Source organism: Periplaneta americana, chromosome 6, assembly GCF_040183065.1.
Source record: "Periplaneta americana isolate PAMFEO1 chromosome 6, P.americana_PAMFEO1_priV1, whole genome shotgun sequence".
NCBI lineage: Eukaryota > Metazoa > Arthropoda > Insecta > Blattodea > Blattidae > Periplaneta > Periplaneta americana.
The window spans coordinates 107,157,392-107,174,317 of NC_091122.1; the positions used below are offsets into that span (position 1 = coordinate 107,157,392).

At 36.3% G+C, this 16,926-nt stretch overlaps 1 protein-coding gene across 2 annotated transcripts in view; it reads left to right on the plus strand.

Annotated features, from left to right (window-relative positions):
• Nct (Nicastrin) overlaps positions 1-15,784 on the plus strand; it is a 56,424-nt gene extending 40,640 nt beyond the window's left edge. The window contains exons 10-13 of one of the 2 annotated variants that reach the window (XM_069828746.1): positions 4,248-4,472; positions 9,331-9,445; positions 11,431-11,623; positions 13,925-15,784. In XM_069828746.1, the coding sequence (XP_069684847.1) occupies positions 4,248-4,472; positions 9,331-9,445; positions 11,431-11,623; positions 13,925-13,946 (555 nt within the window). In that variant the 3' untranslated portion in view covers positions 13,947-15,784. The remainder of the gene's footprint in view (positions 1-4,247; positions 4,473-9,330; positions 9,446-11,430; positions 11,624-13,924) is intronic. The other variant, XM_069828747.1, reaches the window with a different exon arrangement.
• The last annotated feature ends 1,142 nt before the right edge of the window (positions 15,785-16,926 follow it).

Genomic DNA, 16,926 nt, shown 5'->3' on the forward strand with positions numbered 1-16,926 from the left:
ATTAATCTTTTAACTTTCCCGCTTGTATTATTTAACCCAGATAGAAATGCTTGCCTTGTTGCACTGGTGTGTCAGTACACACTTGAGAGGTTGTATGACCTTCATTAATCCACGTTTCATCTAAATAATGTATTTTTCGACCCTCATTCCTGTAAACGAGCGATTTTTTTTTTTCAAATAAATCCTCTGTCATATTAAAATATCATCTCTGTCAAAAAATACAGTTTGTCTACTTCTCATGAATGTAAATCCAGTTTCACTTAAAAGGGTTTGAAAACTACTTCTTTTGAAATTTTGTAATTCTGGATTATATTCACAGCAACTAAAATATTTTATTGCAGGTTGTTCATTGTCGAAAATTAATTGATGCATTTTCCTGTGTATTGTAGACTTAACACAATTGTTTTTACAGAAACATGTTTTTCACGTTTTCTTTCCCGAAGTTGGTACTTTTTTATTTTGAAATTTCTTTACAGTACTACAAATGCTTGTCGACACACCAGTTACTCCTGGCATTAGCTTCACAATTTCCCTTACAGGCAACACAAGATGCTTCACACACAATTGATAAAACACATTTAGAATAATAATTTTTCATGGTTTTTCAGAAGGTTTCCTTTCGTATGTTTCACAACATTAGGGCCACAGTCATGTCACAGCCACAAATTACCATCAAAGACTAATATTATTCTCGGTACATTGATTCATAGTGTTTTGCCCAAGAGCAGGTTTTTCACTACAAACACTGCCTTCTCCAATCTTTCCTATTTTCTGGCTTCCTCTTTGTCTCTGCATGTGATCCATATATTTTAATGTTGTTTATCATCTGATAGCTTCTTAGTCGCCTCAGTAGCATAGTTGGTATAGTGCTAGCCTTCTATGCTCGAGGTTGTGGGTTCAATCCAGTCCAGGTCGATGGCATGTAAGTGTGTTTAAATGCGATAGGCTCTTGTCAGTCGATTTACTGGCATGTAAAATAACTCCTACAGGACAACATTCCAGCACACCGGCGATGCTGATATAACCTCTGCAGTTGTGAGCATTGTTAAATAAACCATAATTTAGATATCTTCTTCTCCCCCAAACTCTTCTGTCATTCATCATTTCTTCCAGTGCCTGCTTCACTAGGCAGTTTCTTCTCAGCCAGTGACCCAGCCAATTCTTTTTCCTCTTTCTGATCAGTTTCTTGGTACAAATATATATATATATATATATTTATATATATATATATATATATAGTGTTGGTGCAGCAGATATTCCTCAGAGGTGATGGCTGCTAATAATCGTAATTAAATCAGTTATATCTATAATCCTTCTGGCGATTTTCATTAATATTTGTATTCAGCTTCCCATTATAAAGTACTTAGATGTAAATAAAAACGAAAGATTCAATTTAAATCTTTTTTCTAATCCAGGACTATATTTCAAATTGCAATGCTATAGAGTTGTGAGAAATTAATCTGCCAGTGATAAGTAAGTAGGTATACATGCTTTTGTTTACATCGGGGTCAACCTTAAGTCAGCTTAGATTTAGACAGTTTTCATTTCTTTTATATTTTAAGACACGAGATATCATCTGGTAGAGTTTTTTGTATATGAATATGTGACATTATTCAGTCGATTTTTGTGAGACCCTTTTATATTTCACAAATTTCGTGTGACATAGGAACTCCAGATTTATTTCCCTTGCAAACAAAGCTGTGCTTAAATATATTTCTTTTCATCCCAGAATTATCTTTGGCTGGGTTTGAACCTATAATGCTTGAGTCCAGAACTAGCTTTCAAGCACAACTTCTTCTGTCTTGTACTGGACGATTCATATGAAACTGATGTTTTTTTTCTTATTTATTTAAACAAAAATGGTGCTAGTAACGATGTACATACTCAATTTAAAATGTAGAATATCTCTGGGAGATTACATTAAATGCTGAAATATTCTCCCTCTGTCAGGGCATAGCTGAACACATCAGTCCATATTCCTGGCCATTCATTTGAGCATTGTGTTGTTAATACTGTTGATCTATTTTGTAATGTTCTCCTTCAAATTGCCCAATATTCGAGGATATGTAGTGTAAACTATTCTCTTCAGTTAATCCAGAGAAAAAAATTCTGGTGAAGTGAAGCCTATGATTTCTGTGGCCAGAAGTTCTTGGAAATAATTCAGTCATCAAAGAAACTTTGGATCAGCATCATGGGCCCATTTAATGTATGCCAAGTGGCACCATCCTTGAAAGTGCCCTTGACATAGCTCAGTATAGTTCAGTTGCTCAATAAATTCTATGAAAATACATTGATACTCTGCGGTGTTGACAGTCCCACTGAGAAATTTTGGACCCACTATTTCCTCTGCAGATTTTGCACACTCAATTCTGACTTTCACTGGTGCATAGGCATTTCATTAATGGTGTGTGGATATAAAGGGTGAGTTTTAAGTCCACCGACAAACTTCAGGGGGTGATTCCTGACTGAAAATGGAGCACAAAAGTTCATATCACCTTGTGTCTGAAAGTGCATAGTTTCCACGGTAAATGGCACTGACGACATTCTCTCATAATTTTAGCATGTAGGCTTTCACAACCAGTGTCTAGTTGAAATGGAGCTTCTGGGCTAAGATGCCATGGTCTACTGGTGTAGATATTCCCAGATGTTTCGTCTATTACTGGGGCAGACATCTTCAGTGGTTAGGTATCCTAGGTCGAAGTCTTCTGCTAGGGTACCTGTGGCAACTGATACCCTGACTGGTTGCCTGTCTTTATTTATAGAGCCGGGGATTGGCCTTAGTGTTCTGTTTAGTACAATATGTATATTCGACAACGGAACACCAAGGCCAATCTCCGGCTCTATAAATAAGGACAGGCAACCAGTCAGGGTATCAGTTGCCACAGGTACCCCTAGCAGAAGACTTCGACCTAGGATACCTAACCACTGAAGATGTCTGCCGCAGTATTAGACGAAACGTCTGGGAATACCTACACCAGTAGACCACGGCATCTTAGCCCGGAAGCTCCATTTCAATTCTCTCATACTTGCAGTGTGCGTTTTGTGTGTTGCAGATAGTGTGATTTAAGCAACGTAGGAGCACAATGGTCCGGTATTCATTCCAGGAACAAGCCGAGATGGTGTTCATGTATGGCCAAGCAGGTGGAAACAGTCGAGAGGCAGCACAAATGTACCGAGCTATGTACCCTGACAGACAGCACCACCCACATCACATAACATCACCTGCTTGGTGATACATGAACACCATCTTGGCTTGTTCCTGGAATGAATACCGGACCATTGTGCTTCTATCTTGTTTAAATCACACTATCTGCAACACACAAAATGCACACTACAAGTTATGAGAGAATGTCGTCAGTGCCATCTACCGTGGAAACTATGCATTTCCGGACACAAGGTGATATGGACTTTTGTGCTCCATTTTCAGTCAGGAATCACCCCCTGAAGTTTGTCGATGGACTTAAAACTCACCCTGTATACAACCCAAATGCATGTGTTTTGAGAGTTCATGTAGCCACACAAGTAGAACCATGCATTGTCTATGAACCATGTGAGAATTTTGAACATGAATGTTTTGGACCAACAACAATATTCCACTCTTTTTGCCTCATCTGGCTTCAGCAGCTGATGAACAGCCATCACCCTATACAGCTTTAGATTAGTCTTTTTTGCAGCTCTTTGACATATTAAGTACAAGTACCTGCTCTCCTGCAACAGACACCTTGATGCCAGTTGCACCAGGATGTTGTACCAGGATGTCCACAGCAATTATTGTCAATGCAGGCACACAGTGCTTGTTGGTTTCATGCACAAGAGGTCCAATTTTTTGCAACTTGCGTACCAACATCAGTATTGTATTCTGTGTTCCTCTTGGGAAGATTGTGAATATCAGATTTTCTATAGTATACCCTTTGTGTCACTGTGATTGGTTTGTTATCCAGTAATTTTTAACAAGCAGCAGCCATTGCTGTAGTATGCACTGCATCTTCTCAGTGACTAAGACAATATGGAGGAAACAGATAAAAAATTCCTCAACAGCTACGCCATATCATGACAAATGAATGAAACTCCTATTCAAATAAATAAATACTTAAATAATAAATAAATAAAACAATAAATAAATCAGTGACTGAATGAATGAATAAATAAATAAATAAAATCGTTAGTTTTATATGAATCACTCTGTATTATTTAATTTACCTAATATTAAATTCGTCAGTTTTGGGCCATGCTTTGCTTGTTTGCAGGTGGACAAGCTGCTTCATTGTTACTTGGATACCAAGGATTGTCCTGTGTTTCGTGCTGCTGCAAACAAGCAAAATATAGTAGACACTAAGCCTGCATCTATGTATGTGGGTGTGAACGTGTGGGCCAGTGATGTCATCAGCCTGACAGGACATACACTAGCTCTTCTGGTGAACCAGACAGTGAACCGCACCAAAGATAATTGTCACAATGATCCTGATGATAGGGTAATTGTTTTTATCCTGAAATATGTTATTGCTTGTTCTTTTTATCTTGCCATTGATATTGATACAATGAATGAGCAAGAGCTCACATTAAATGTCCCTAAATTAGACACAGTGCACTAAAGAGTGCATCCTCAATTACCAGTAATTAATGCCATGAGAAGATAAATAGTTATTTGAAAAGTAATATTAAATATTTATACTTGGAAGGTTTGGTGAATCTGTGAGTGTAAATTGTTTAATATTTTCTGCATTATATTTCTGGAAATAATTTTCTTCAGAGAATGTAATATTTTATTTTGTTTCAAGTTACTGGTTCCTTTTTCCAAGTAATACAAGATGAGTGGTTCCCCTTTGCCGACGAAGTTTTCTGTTCTGAATTTCTGTGTAAACTATGACCCTGTTGCAGTAAATATAACCATATAAAAATACTGTTTCTTAAGATTACACTTGTTGACAAAACACATACATTTGTATAGTCTGTTATACGAGTCAAAAAAGTAACTTTAATAATTATTTTATTAATTAAATATGTACAATAAGACTACAAATACTTCATTACTTTTCAACATAATCTCCACTACGTTCAATGCAAGTGTTCCTGTTATACTATGTTGAAAAGTGATGAAGTGTTTGTAGTCTTGTTGTACATATTCAATTAATAAAACAATTATTAAGGTTACTTTTTGACTCTTCCTCGTAGTGTAATGAATATCAGCAGTAACAGTGATTATGTTAGCATGCCTGACCATGAAACAAGTGACCCAGGTTCAAATCCTGGTTGGGACAAGCTACCTGGTTGAGGTTTATTCCAAGGTTTTCCCTAAACCTGTTAAGAGTAAATGCTAGGTAACTTTCAGCTCTGGACCCTGGACTCATTTCGCTGGCATTATCATCTTCATCTCATTCAGATGGTAGGTTACTATAGTAGTTGATAAAGTGTAAACTAACCTATTAAAAAAACAGTGATTATCAAAGACAAGAGTGGAGTAACGGTTAGCACGTCTGGCCACGAAACTTGCCCCGGTCGGGGCAAGTTATTTGGTTGAGGTTTTTTCTGGAGTTTTCCCTCAACCCAATTTGAGCAAATGCTGGGTAACTTCCGGTGCTGAATCCCGGACTCATTTCACCAGCATTATCACCTTCATCTCATTCAGACGCTAAATAATCTAAGATGTTGATACAATGTCGTAAAATACCTACTTCTCCTCCTCCTCCTCCTCTTCCTACTCAAAGACAAGATTGTAACCTCTTAAGGGGACACTCAACTTAAAAATTGCAGAAAAAGTGTCATAGAAATGAAAAATTAAATTTCTACACTAATTTACATGACAGAACTAAATCAATACGCAGAATTCTTCCCCTATTCATTGAGAAGTCACAGTCAAATGCACAAAGCCAAAAAATAAAAAATGATAATTAAAAGTGATATTTCAATTAATGATTGATTAAAAATTGAAATATTTTTTATTTTGAAAAGTATTGGATCTAATGAGCTCAGATTTTGCATGTTACTTTCCATGTGTATATTAAACTTTTTCTCCAAATTTGAAAAAGATTGGTCAAATAGGAAAAAAGTTCCAAAATATAGTTGAGTGTCCCCTTATTGTGTTTATGAATGGTTCCATTCTGTTTGACTGGCTGCAACAGTCACCTCTTAGATTTACCATATTTTGAACATGTGACTTTTGAAATTTGTCTACTTCATGGAATCTAACAGTGAAACTGCTGATTGTCTCAGAAACTTCCATATTTTACAAGTATACAAAGTTCAGGTGATTGCAGTTTGGAAACTTTTTTTATGTTACCACATGATTAACTTTATTGTAATGTAACTCATATATAATATGTATTCACAACTTATTTAAGTTAAAATAATAATGATACATTATAAAACATTTTAAACACTTTGTTTAAGATAGTGTTGTCTGTTTCATAACATATTTCTATATTTTAGTCTCATATTTCTTCATTTTCCAACACAGAAAGCCTACATAGTTTGTACACTTTACAAATGACAATATTTTTTTAATCAAGGAGCGCTGTGTCAATTTCTTGAGTTATGTTGTGCCACTCATTATCACGGAATAATAATATTAATAAAAATTTAGGTACATTTGATATTCTTATGTGCATGTGGCAAACAGAGCTTCAAGCCACAGTTCCATAAATCAGTGAGGTACCATAAATGGTAGCAGTAACCCAGCCTAACCATCTCAAATTCACTTGCATATCTTAGAAATAATTTTAACATCTATAATTTGAAGCAAAAGGACTTATTTGATTTAATTATGGATAGAGAAAATACAGCATTCAGAACAGTTTATAGCCAGCTGTTAGGTAGATATGAATTTATAAAAGTTGTCTATCTGTTACTGTGGTCAAAAATGATCGCTAAAGTGAGGGAATATGTAGCCAGACATGGGGAACTAAATCATTTCCAGCCACTGGCATAGCTCAAGCAGCTAATTCGATTCCCACATGGGCTGATTGCCTGATTGCGTTTTTTCTGGGACTTTCTCCATCTGTAAGGCAAATAACAGATTATCCCATGGCGAATCCTCGGTATCATCTCTCCAAATATCATCATGCCATCATTATTTTCATTGTTGCTAAATAATAGGCCTACATCATAATCTGTGCTTCATTGGCTGGTCATGATAATATCTTTGAAAAATATTGGAGTGCAAGAGGTCAAATGACTTTATTGTCAAACACCTGGCATTAGAAAACAACAACAACATATCCAATATTAAATAACTGACTAAAAAAGCTCCAGATGAAAAAGTGGCCATTTACTGCAGTGAGTCCACACCTGTGGAGTAACGGTTAGCGCGTATAGCCGTGAAACCAGGTGGCCCGGGTTCGATTCCCGGTCGGGGCAAGTTACCTGGTTGAGGTTTTTTCCGGGGTTTTCCCTCAACCCAATATGAGCAAATGCTGGGTAACTTTCGGTGTTGGACCCCGGACTCATTTTACCGGCATTATCACCTTCATCTCATTCAGACGCTAAATAACCTATATGTTGATACGGCATCGTAAAATAACCTACTAAAATAAAAAAAAAAAATACTGCAGTGACTGCAGAGTAGAGGTGACCACTTCGGTAAATTTTACTATATTTTAATGACTATTATGCATTTGTTTCATGAAATACTGATTCGTACAGAAATTGTGGTTATTTTACAGGAGTACATTGTTTATGTCTGGTATTTAAAAACTGAGCAGCAGATTATTTTAATTTTCTTCATTGGCCAGGAGTTCTAATCTGACCATTGCCATGTAATACACCATGTTTCGAAATGAATATCGGGGTTTTAAGGCTTTGTAGTATTTATTACATTTAACATACAATTATAAATAATACTCCATTTTGAATCTTGCGTACACCACTTTTAACACTTGAATATAATTAATTGATGAACTAGTGGACTTACTCGTGTTAAATATGACAGGCAGATCATTCCAAACATGCTACAAAGAACACATTAAAGCTATAACCAGAGGACACAATACATCTACATACGCCGATCACATAACCAATACTAACCATACATACAATAACATAAATACGGACATGGAAATCCTACACACACAAAACCCAAGAACCAAAAACTCAACACACTGGAACAATATGAAATATACAAACACACTAAACACACCCTGATCAAATCCTCAACACATAGATCAATTTCAGTACACACACACTATTCGACTCCACAATTCAACACCTTCCAACAACAAAACACACCCTCCTAACAGGCAGAGAAGTTCGAGATGACGCCGCGATCTAGTAGGCTCTGATGATGGTGCGTGAAGCACTGAAACAGCTGTAAGCCGGACAGATATTTCATATTTAACACGAGTAAGTCCACTAGTTCATCAATTAATTATAAATAATACATGAAATGAAAGAGCAACTCAAACAGTTTTGTATGCGCATGCACTTTTCCTCTGTCTGCCGTTAGAAAGCATGTTGAACGAGTGAGTCTTTCATGCGTAGCCCCAAGAAACCTATTCTGAAGGCTAGTCGTAAATTATCATTTCCAGCGACGTCTGTGTGGAGAATTTTAAGGAGATGCATATGAAGACGTACTTCCATATGCATCTCCTTAAAATTCTCCACATAGACATTGTAAATGTTAAACGATGTTGTATCCGACCGCTGGATTGGCCGTAAGGGGCCAAATGACTGAGCTTGTTTCTCATGGTCCCCGCTTTCTCCAGATCTTACGCTATGCAATTTTTATCTTTGGGGATTCATAAAGGATCGTGTGTATGTACGTCTGGTACCAGCTGACCTACCAGACTTAAGACAAGAATTGAAGCAGTTGTTGCAACAATTACTCCAGACACACTGATCAAGGTTAGGGAAGAACTCGCTTATCGACTCGATGTGTGCCGTGTGACGAATGGTACTCACATTGAGCACTTGTAGCAAAACTGTTTGAGTTGCGCTTTCATTTGGTGTGTTATTTATAATTATACATTAAATGTAATAAATACTACAAAGCCTTAAAACTCCGATATTCATTTTGAAACACCTGGTACAGGGCTGAATTTAGTACAATATGTATATTCTTTAATCTAGAATGTACAGAGAATATATTTTAATATGTAGTTGACTTGCTTTTAGATTAAATTATTTTTAACTTAATGTATGATGAGATGAAATCTCCTGATTTGATTAGAAATGAAATAATAGTGTCAAAACAGCAGAACTACATGTAAGACATTACTGTATGTATGTGGGAGTATTACTCTTGATACATTTATACTATCAGTACTTAGCAGTATCGAACATTTGTATGACAATTTGTTGAACTTCATGCAGTTCTAAGTCTGTATTGACTTTTAACAGGTGTACCAGTATTTCTGGATGAACAATACTTTTGAAGTATCAAACTCCAGTGGAGGCTGCATAAAAACTACCATGAACTACTCCCTGGCCATCAGTCCAGCCTTTGTTATACCAGGTGTGTGTGCCCCTGCAAACCAGGTTAATCTTAGTATGTTCGTGATTTTCAGATTACATGTGGAACTTAAGGTATATGAAAGTGATTTGCATTGTAAAATAATTATTTATTAAAAATAATATATGAGTAACACATTGCATTTCTTTAATTAAAGGATGAAAGTCCACAAATTGTTAATCACTGGCTTGTAGAATAAACACTGACAAGTTCAGGTCAACTTAATGGGAAGGTTATTTTTAAAGACTACTTGCAGTCACTCCTTGAGTTGATGACAGTTGTTCATTGATCACTTGTAGGAAAGGTTATCATTATAACATGTTTTTACCTTTGTTACGAATTTAGAAATATACTAGGGTTGTAAATAAAGTAGTGGCAACATAGTACGAACATATTATTGAACTTACATGGAAAATACATTTACATCCCTTCAATATAATCACCAACGTGTTCCTGTATCTTTTGCCAAATCCATGGTAACCGCTGAATGCCATTAGTGAGGTTGTTTCTGTTGATCTCTTGAATGGACTGCACTACTGCATGAAGCACTGATGCAATATCTGGAAACCTTTTGTCTCCAAGTGGTTCTTTCAACCTTGGAAACAAGTCGTAGTCACAAGGACTCATGTCAGGGGAATTCGAAGGATGTTCCAATACTTCCCAATCCCATCTCTAACAATTCAACCACTGCTCTTGCAACATGACGAGCATTATTATGCAAGATAAAAGGTGGATTGTTTCTCAGGAAATGTGGACGTTTGCGCCACATAGCTGGACGTAGGTTGTGTTCGAGAAAATGTTGGTAATACACTGCATTGTCATTTTGGTCTTGAGGTACGACATGGTTAATGATAACCCTACACTGTCGTATGCCACTATTAGCATATCTTTCATCCTAGAGGGTTCATATCGCACTTATTTTTTGGACATGGTAATCTTTTGTGGTGCCTTTCATTAGACTGACCACAGTATAAGAAGAATCAGTAGGGACAACTCTTGTCGGCACCTTTGATGTTGTTGGTACTAAATTCAAGCTCAGTAAGGTCTAGTTCTCAATGAATCCAACTATGTCGCTTGTATCAAACCACTATTAAAATATTAGTAAAATATTTATTTATTTATTTTATTGGTCAGTAATACGAATAATCTTGCATGTATATTATCTATCATTAATATTATGTCGCTAGGAAGTCAAAATACTTATATCCATTTTTGACATTTATGTTTGCACTTCACCGCAACGAACGCCATGATGTATTATGTTGTAATTGGATCAATTTTACCAACTTAAGCCTCAAACAATGACTCGAATGTTAGCGTCAATTAGTGAATATTTTCATGATGATTGCATACGGAAGTAATTATTATTATAGTTGTATTGCCATTCCTATGCCTCATGTCTTTAAAATTATTAAAAGATGAGTAAGGAATGTTTTCAGTTAATATTAAATTATGCCAGCCCTGTCGTAATGGAGATCCATCTGGTGGAGGTTCCAGATAATACACCCGGTTTCGTGACATGCACACTCAGAATTTGTTCCCACGAAATGGCTTAGGTGTCTTTACTGTATGTTCTCTATACTGTGGACTGACGCTTTAATTCAGGCTCGTATGCCTGTGCCTCCGTCTCGTCCATCAATGGCAACAATACATTGCAGGAATACATCCTCTTCATAATTTTGGTACCTCTGTAGGTGGAGTTGAGCTTTTGCGTATCAGTGCCACTTTTGTGCTTCTGTCAGATTTTAGTGAAATAAATACCAAAGCATTTATGTAAGAATTTTTAAGGAGTAATTTAAAAAGTGTGTTATAAGAGCTCAGTAGTACTGGTAACTTGTAGAAATATTGAAAATCATATGTAAGCATTTCTTCCAAAACATTTGAGAAATACTGTTGTAGACAATACAGACACACTAAAAAAATAACTAATTTAAGCTTTAGTATACCAGAATAATTAGTGACGAGTGATCTGTGGGTTCATGTTACAGACTACAACTGGGCTTCTGGCAGTTACCCAACTTGGACTGAATCAGTGTGGCGGGAGTTTTCAGTCAGAATGTTTCTGAAGCCATCAAGGAGTCACGAGAACCTGACTTTGTCACTTGGAATTGTAGCACTGTTGTTGTCATTCCTGATTGTTTACTTTGCAAACTCTCGGTCACAAATCTTGTTTGGAAACCCGTAAGTATTTAACATTTAATTGCATATCATTACCTGAACAGAATTTTCCACAGCTGAAACCCAGATTTTATTTCAACAAAACCAATGATTGTGTTGAAGCAAGATTTCTTAGGATGAAAGATGAGTGGAACAGAGAAAAATTGTCTCCGGCACCGGGATTTGAACCCGGGTTTTCAGCTCTATGTGCTGATGCTCTATCCATTAATCCACACCAGAATCCCATCCCGATGTCACATCGAATCCTCTCAGTTTAAGTTCCACCTCTTGGGTTCTCTCTAGTGGCCTACCCTCATGTGCTGCATTTTAGATGTATGACAGTGGCACAATGTCTACACATGTGCAGAGGTGCACTCGTTACGAGTGACTAAGTGGCCGGGATCCGATGGAATAAGTGCCGTCTCGCATATCATATATTATTACGATGTACCGAAGTACCTATGATATTTCCGTGCAGATATTCTGCGTCATCATATGATGAAAGATGAGTGGAACAGAGAAAAATTCTCTCTGGCACCAGGATTTGAACCCAGGTTTTCAGCTCTACGTGCTGATGCTCTATCCACTAAGCCACACTAGATTCCCATCCCGATGTCGGATCGAATCCTCTCAGTTTAAGTTCCCGACCACTTAGTCACTCATAACGAATGCACCTCTGCACATGTGTGGACATTGTGCCACTGACTATGACGCAGTGCATGAGGGTAGGCCACTAGAGGGAACCTAAGAGGTGGAGCTTAAACTGAGAGAATTCGATTCGACATCGGGATGGGAATCCGGTGTGGCTTAGTGGATAGAGCGTCAGCATGTAGAGCTGAAAACCCGGGTTCAAATCCCGGTGCTGGAGAGAATTTTTCTCTGTTCCACTCATCTTTCATCATATGATGACGCAAAATATCTGCACGGAAATATCGTATGTACTTCGGTATATCATAATAATATAAGATTTCTTAGGATATTTCCATTCCCTGAGTTATGAGTCCACTAATTCTCCATCGTTACATCTTTGTCACTATCCCTTTGAAGAAGTTCTTCTTACCAGCAAATATTGTAACGTGTCTTCTAGCACAGTGATTCTCACTGCCTCTTGGAGATCCACAGAGCAGTTAATGGAGTGCCGCAAACGAAATAATACCAGTAATAATATATGTAGTAATAATAATAATAATTGCTGCTGCTGCTTCTTCTTCTTCTTCTTCTTCTTTTAGGGAACCCGGAAGTTCCTTGCCACCCTCACATAGGGAGGGCCCCTATCCTGAGCAAGTTTAATCCGTCTCTACCCTCATATCCCATCTCCCTCAAGTCCATTTTGATATTATCTTCCCATCTACGTCTCGGCCTCCCCTAAGACAATAATAATAATAATAATAATAATAATAATAATAATAATAATAATAATAATAATAATAATAATAATAATAAGTGGTTAGCAACCAATTAAGAACAGCTGGATAACTTTTGTTGCTGGACCCTGGACTCATTTCACTCTCATTATCACTATCTTATTCAGACACTATATAACCACAGCAGTTGAAAAAGAGTAATAAAATAACCAATTAAAAATAATAATTACAATAATGCTTAAAAGTTCTATGAAAATGTAAGCATACAACTTTTTTTCATTAAATGAGGACATAATTTGTTTTCTTTTTAAATCAAGGCAGAATTTCATATTACTCTCGTACATTGTGCTTCAGTGTTTCTCAGCCTTTATCCATGAGGCTCCCCTTACCCTCACATTACTTTACTGCGGCCTCCTGGCCTTAGGTATAAAAAACAGAACATATCAGTGTGAAATTTGGTTTATTTTAAAAACATTACAACGATCTAAATGGGTTAGGATTAGGTCTTTAGGATATTGTTAATAAGTGTAGTTCTGTTTCAAGAACTGATAAATGTTTTAAAAAGTTAAAATTTTTTAATTGTTGTGTTCTGTGAAGATCAAGAAAAAGAATAAAAAGTTCTTGAATTGCATTGTTAAGATAGTATGCATAGTTTCTTATATTAAGAATAACATTGTACATGCAAAAAATAAATATTGCATTGTATAAAACAGGTAAGTTGAGTATTGAGCTACTAATATGTAATTATTCTTCTGTGTCAATACAAAACATTAAATTATATTACACCATTACTTAATTATAGCCAGAGTTTATTTAAACTGTTCTGTTTCATTTATTACAGAGAATAATCCCCAAAAACGAAAGTCATAAATCACCTTTTAACCTATAGTGGATTACTTAAACAAAATACAAACATCCTGTTGAGCTTGCACAAGCTGAAACTTGATATCTCTGCTTGCAGGCTGGTCACAAGCAGCTGCTAGGGACACGACGCAAATCAAATATCCTTAACAACATTCCACAGTGGTGACGAGTCAACTGCCACACAGCTATGAGCTCAGTGCGTCATGAACAACATTGGAAGAAGACAAGGATACTTGATTTGCGACCTCGGAGACAAAGATGTGTTGACTTGATCTCAAGTAGGACTCAGCGTACAGCAATATGTATATAAACAGTTTGGGAACAAGACATCCTGCCAGAAGCATACAGACAGCAGTTGGTACAAGTACATAGTAAACCCAGGCATTTTCTTTATTGTTACATGCAGTGAAAAATGTAGCTAGTACATAAGAACTAAAAATTTCACTAGGGCAGCTCCCAGCCCAAAAGTTATCATTTCCTCGGGAAAATACATCCTATTCCTGCCAGACCGTCCCATAGAGAACAGTGTTACAAATTTTAATCCTCTTGGTCAGACTTCCGTGATTTGTATAGCTAGATAAATATAGTCAGTGCATTCATTTAATACCCAGTCGGAAGCCTTTGTTTTGTGATATAATCTTTTTTGCACGTATCAATACTTGTCGTCATATTTCTGTTGTAAAGATCGTTCCTAGTTATAATTACCATTATTATTACCATATTTATTTAAACTCGCGTCAATAAACTCGAGATACGGCAATGGTGTTTCGTATTCCACATGGCGTTGATATTGGCATGTCGATTAAAAATGCTAACACATCATTGGTAGTCATATGTTATTACTTTGTGACTAGAGCGGCATCTGAGAAGGCCTAACAATAAACAAACTCTTATCTTATCTCTTCAGAGGATAGCGTTGTCTTTGGGCTGGGTATTAATAAAATGCGGACACTTTACGAGTAAGATACCTGGAAGTTTTTTATAGATTCTGCAAGCTGCTGTCTTCTATAGGACTGAACATGCGTCAGTAAATTGTAATCCACATTTGCGATTACACTTGGAGTGTATATACCTGTTACAGTAGATGTTCGAAATGATAACCATCTGCCTGTATGCAAACCTCGCTCTTCGGAATATGTTCCCCTAAATTCATTAAAAATTATAATTTATTTTATTTCAAATAGTTTTGTAGCTTGACATAATGAATATTTCAACACTCCCTTTCATCGTGCTAAATGAATGAATCTGTATCTTTCGAGAAGTAACCTCTTCATGAAGTACGAATTTTCGTCTGTTTTCCTCACGTAATATATGCTGTTCTATTTTAGGTATTTTATTTAATACAGACTCAGTCGCAAAACATTCTGCCACTGTTCAATATGTTGTTTAGTTAGAAACTGGAGAATCGAGGAACTTCGTGTGGAATTTTGTTCTCCATAAGAATTATTTGATGAATATAAAAATGAAAGTAATTTTTTGAAAATTATGTCTCATTTTCACAACACAACTAAACAACTTCGCACTAATTGCATATTCTTCTGATTATTACTGAAACTTACTTGATATGTGTTGATGTCAGAGGTTATAAAAGTGGGATTGTATCATTAAGGCCTGTTTGGGGACACATTTTCTCAAGTTCTGTGATATTTGTGGAACTTGTTCGTGTTTAAATATTTCGTAATTTGCTGCTGGTGCAGCATTGCAAACTCTTCTGACTGTTACTGTTGCAGCAGAAATCTAGCAGAAGTATTTAAAAATGAGAGAACTTATTGGTATTCAGTATCTTACAAGTGGGGGACAAGTTACATGCAATGTGACATACTGTGGAGTAGAATGCATTCAAATAAATTATTGTTTTCAAGGTTACAACAGCAGAATTGAAGGGTTCAAAACCATAGTGGGCCAAGCGCCATTTACTAAAACTGTAGAAAACAAGGGTTAAAATGAAGTTATTGCCATAATTCAATGGAAACATGTAGCAAGTAATATAAAGAATACTAAACTAACTAAATAATATGTCAATCTTCATTAAACCATGGTATTCACTTAACTTTAACTCTTGCTTTCTCCGTTTTTAATAAATGGTGCTTGGCCCACTATAGCTCTGAACCCTTCAGTTGTTCTTTAGAAGACTCAGATTATATGCAACACCGCTATTTTGCTGCATTTCTTGTCAATATTTTGTCTTGTGATAGTGTTGGCAGTTAAACAGAAATTTGCCTATGTATCAAATTTTTTTACCTCTTCTTCCTACCTCTAATTTTTTATATTGAAATTCACTATCCCTGCATGAAGGAAGTATTACAGTTGGGGAAGCTTAAGATTTGTGTAAAAAACTGTAAATATTTTTTTATTGTCATAGTATTTAGTTTTTCTGTTATTGGCATTTTGTGTAAAAATTTTATTAAGGTATTTTTTTTTTCCTTACTTGGATTTTTCGTGGTTTTCCAAGTCTCTTCAGGCTAATCGTAGGATAGCATCAATTACAAGGGCCATAAAGAAATGGATTCGGAACACCTCAAAATCTGTGCTTCAGTGGCTGACCATGATAATATCTTTGAAAAATATTGGAGTGCAAGAGGTCAAACTTTATTGTCAAATGCCTGGCATTAGAAACAACAAGGGCCACAACCTTCTTCCGTCCCAATCCTCATAACATCATTTCGTATAAGTTTTTGTATAAAAGTGTATGAAACTCGTCGTTACAAATTACTTCTTTCCAAAATAATATGAAGCTCATAAGACACTCTTGTCCTCTCCTATCTTCATAAAGGAATAAATATTCTTCGTGAAAATAATGTGGGGTTACAGTGGACATGTTCACTCTTATTAGTACGACACTGACACTGACACTGACGAGATGCCATCATACAAGATTTGTGAACTACTCCCACACAGTCCTACAACTGTATGATTGGAGTGAGGAAGAGAGTGCAAAGGGAGTGACTCTCAGAGCCAGCTTCTCCAGAGCCGATTGTAGTTACTGGAATTTTATCCTCAACTTTTAAGTCGAACGTTTTTCATTCTATTTCTAGATAAATAAAAATCATGTAAGACACAAATTTCAAGTACAAATCTAATTTCATGTTTGTACATCAT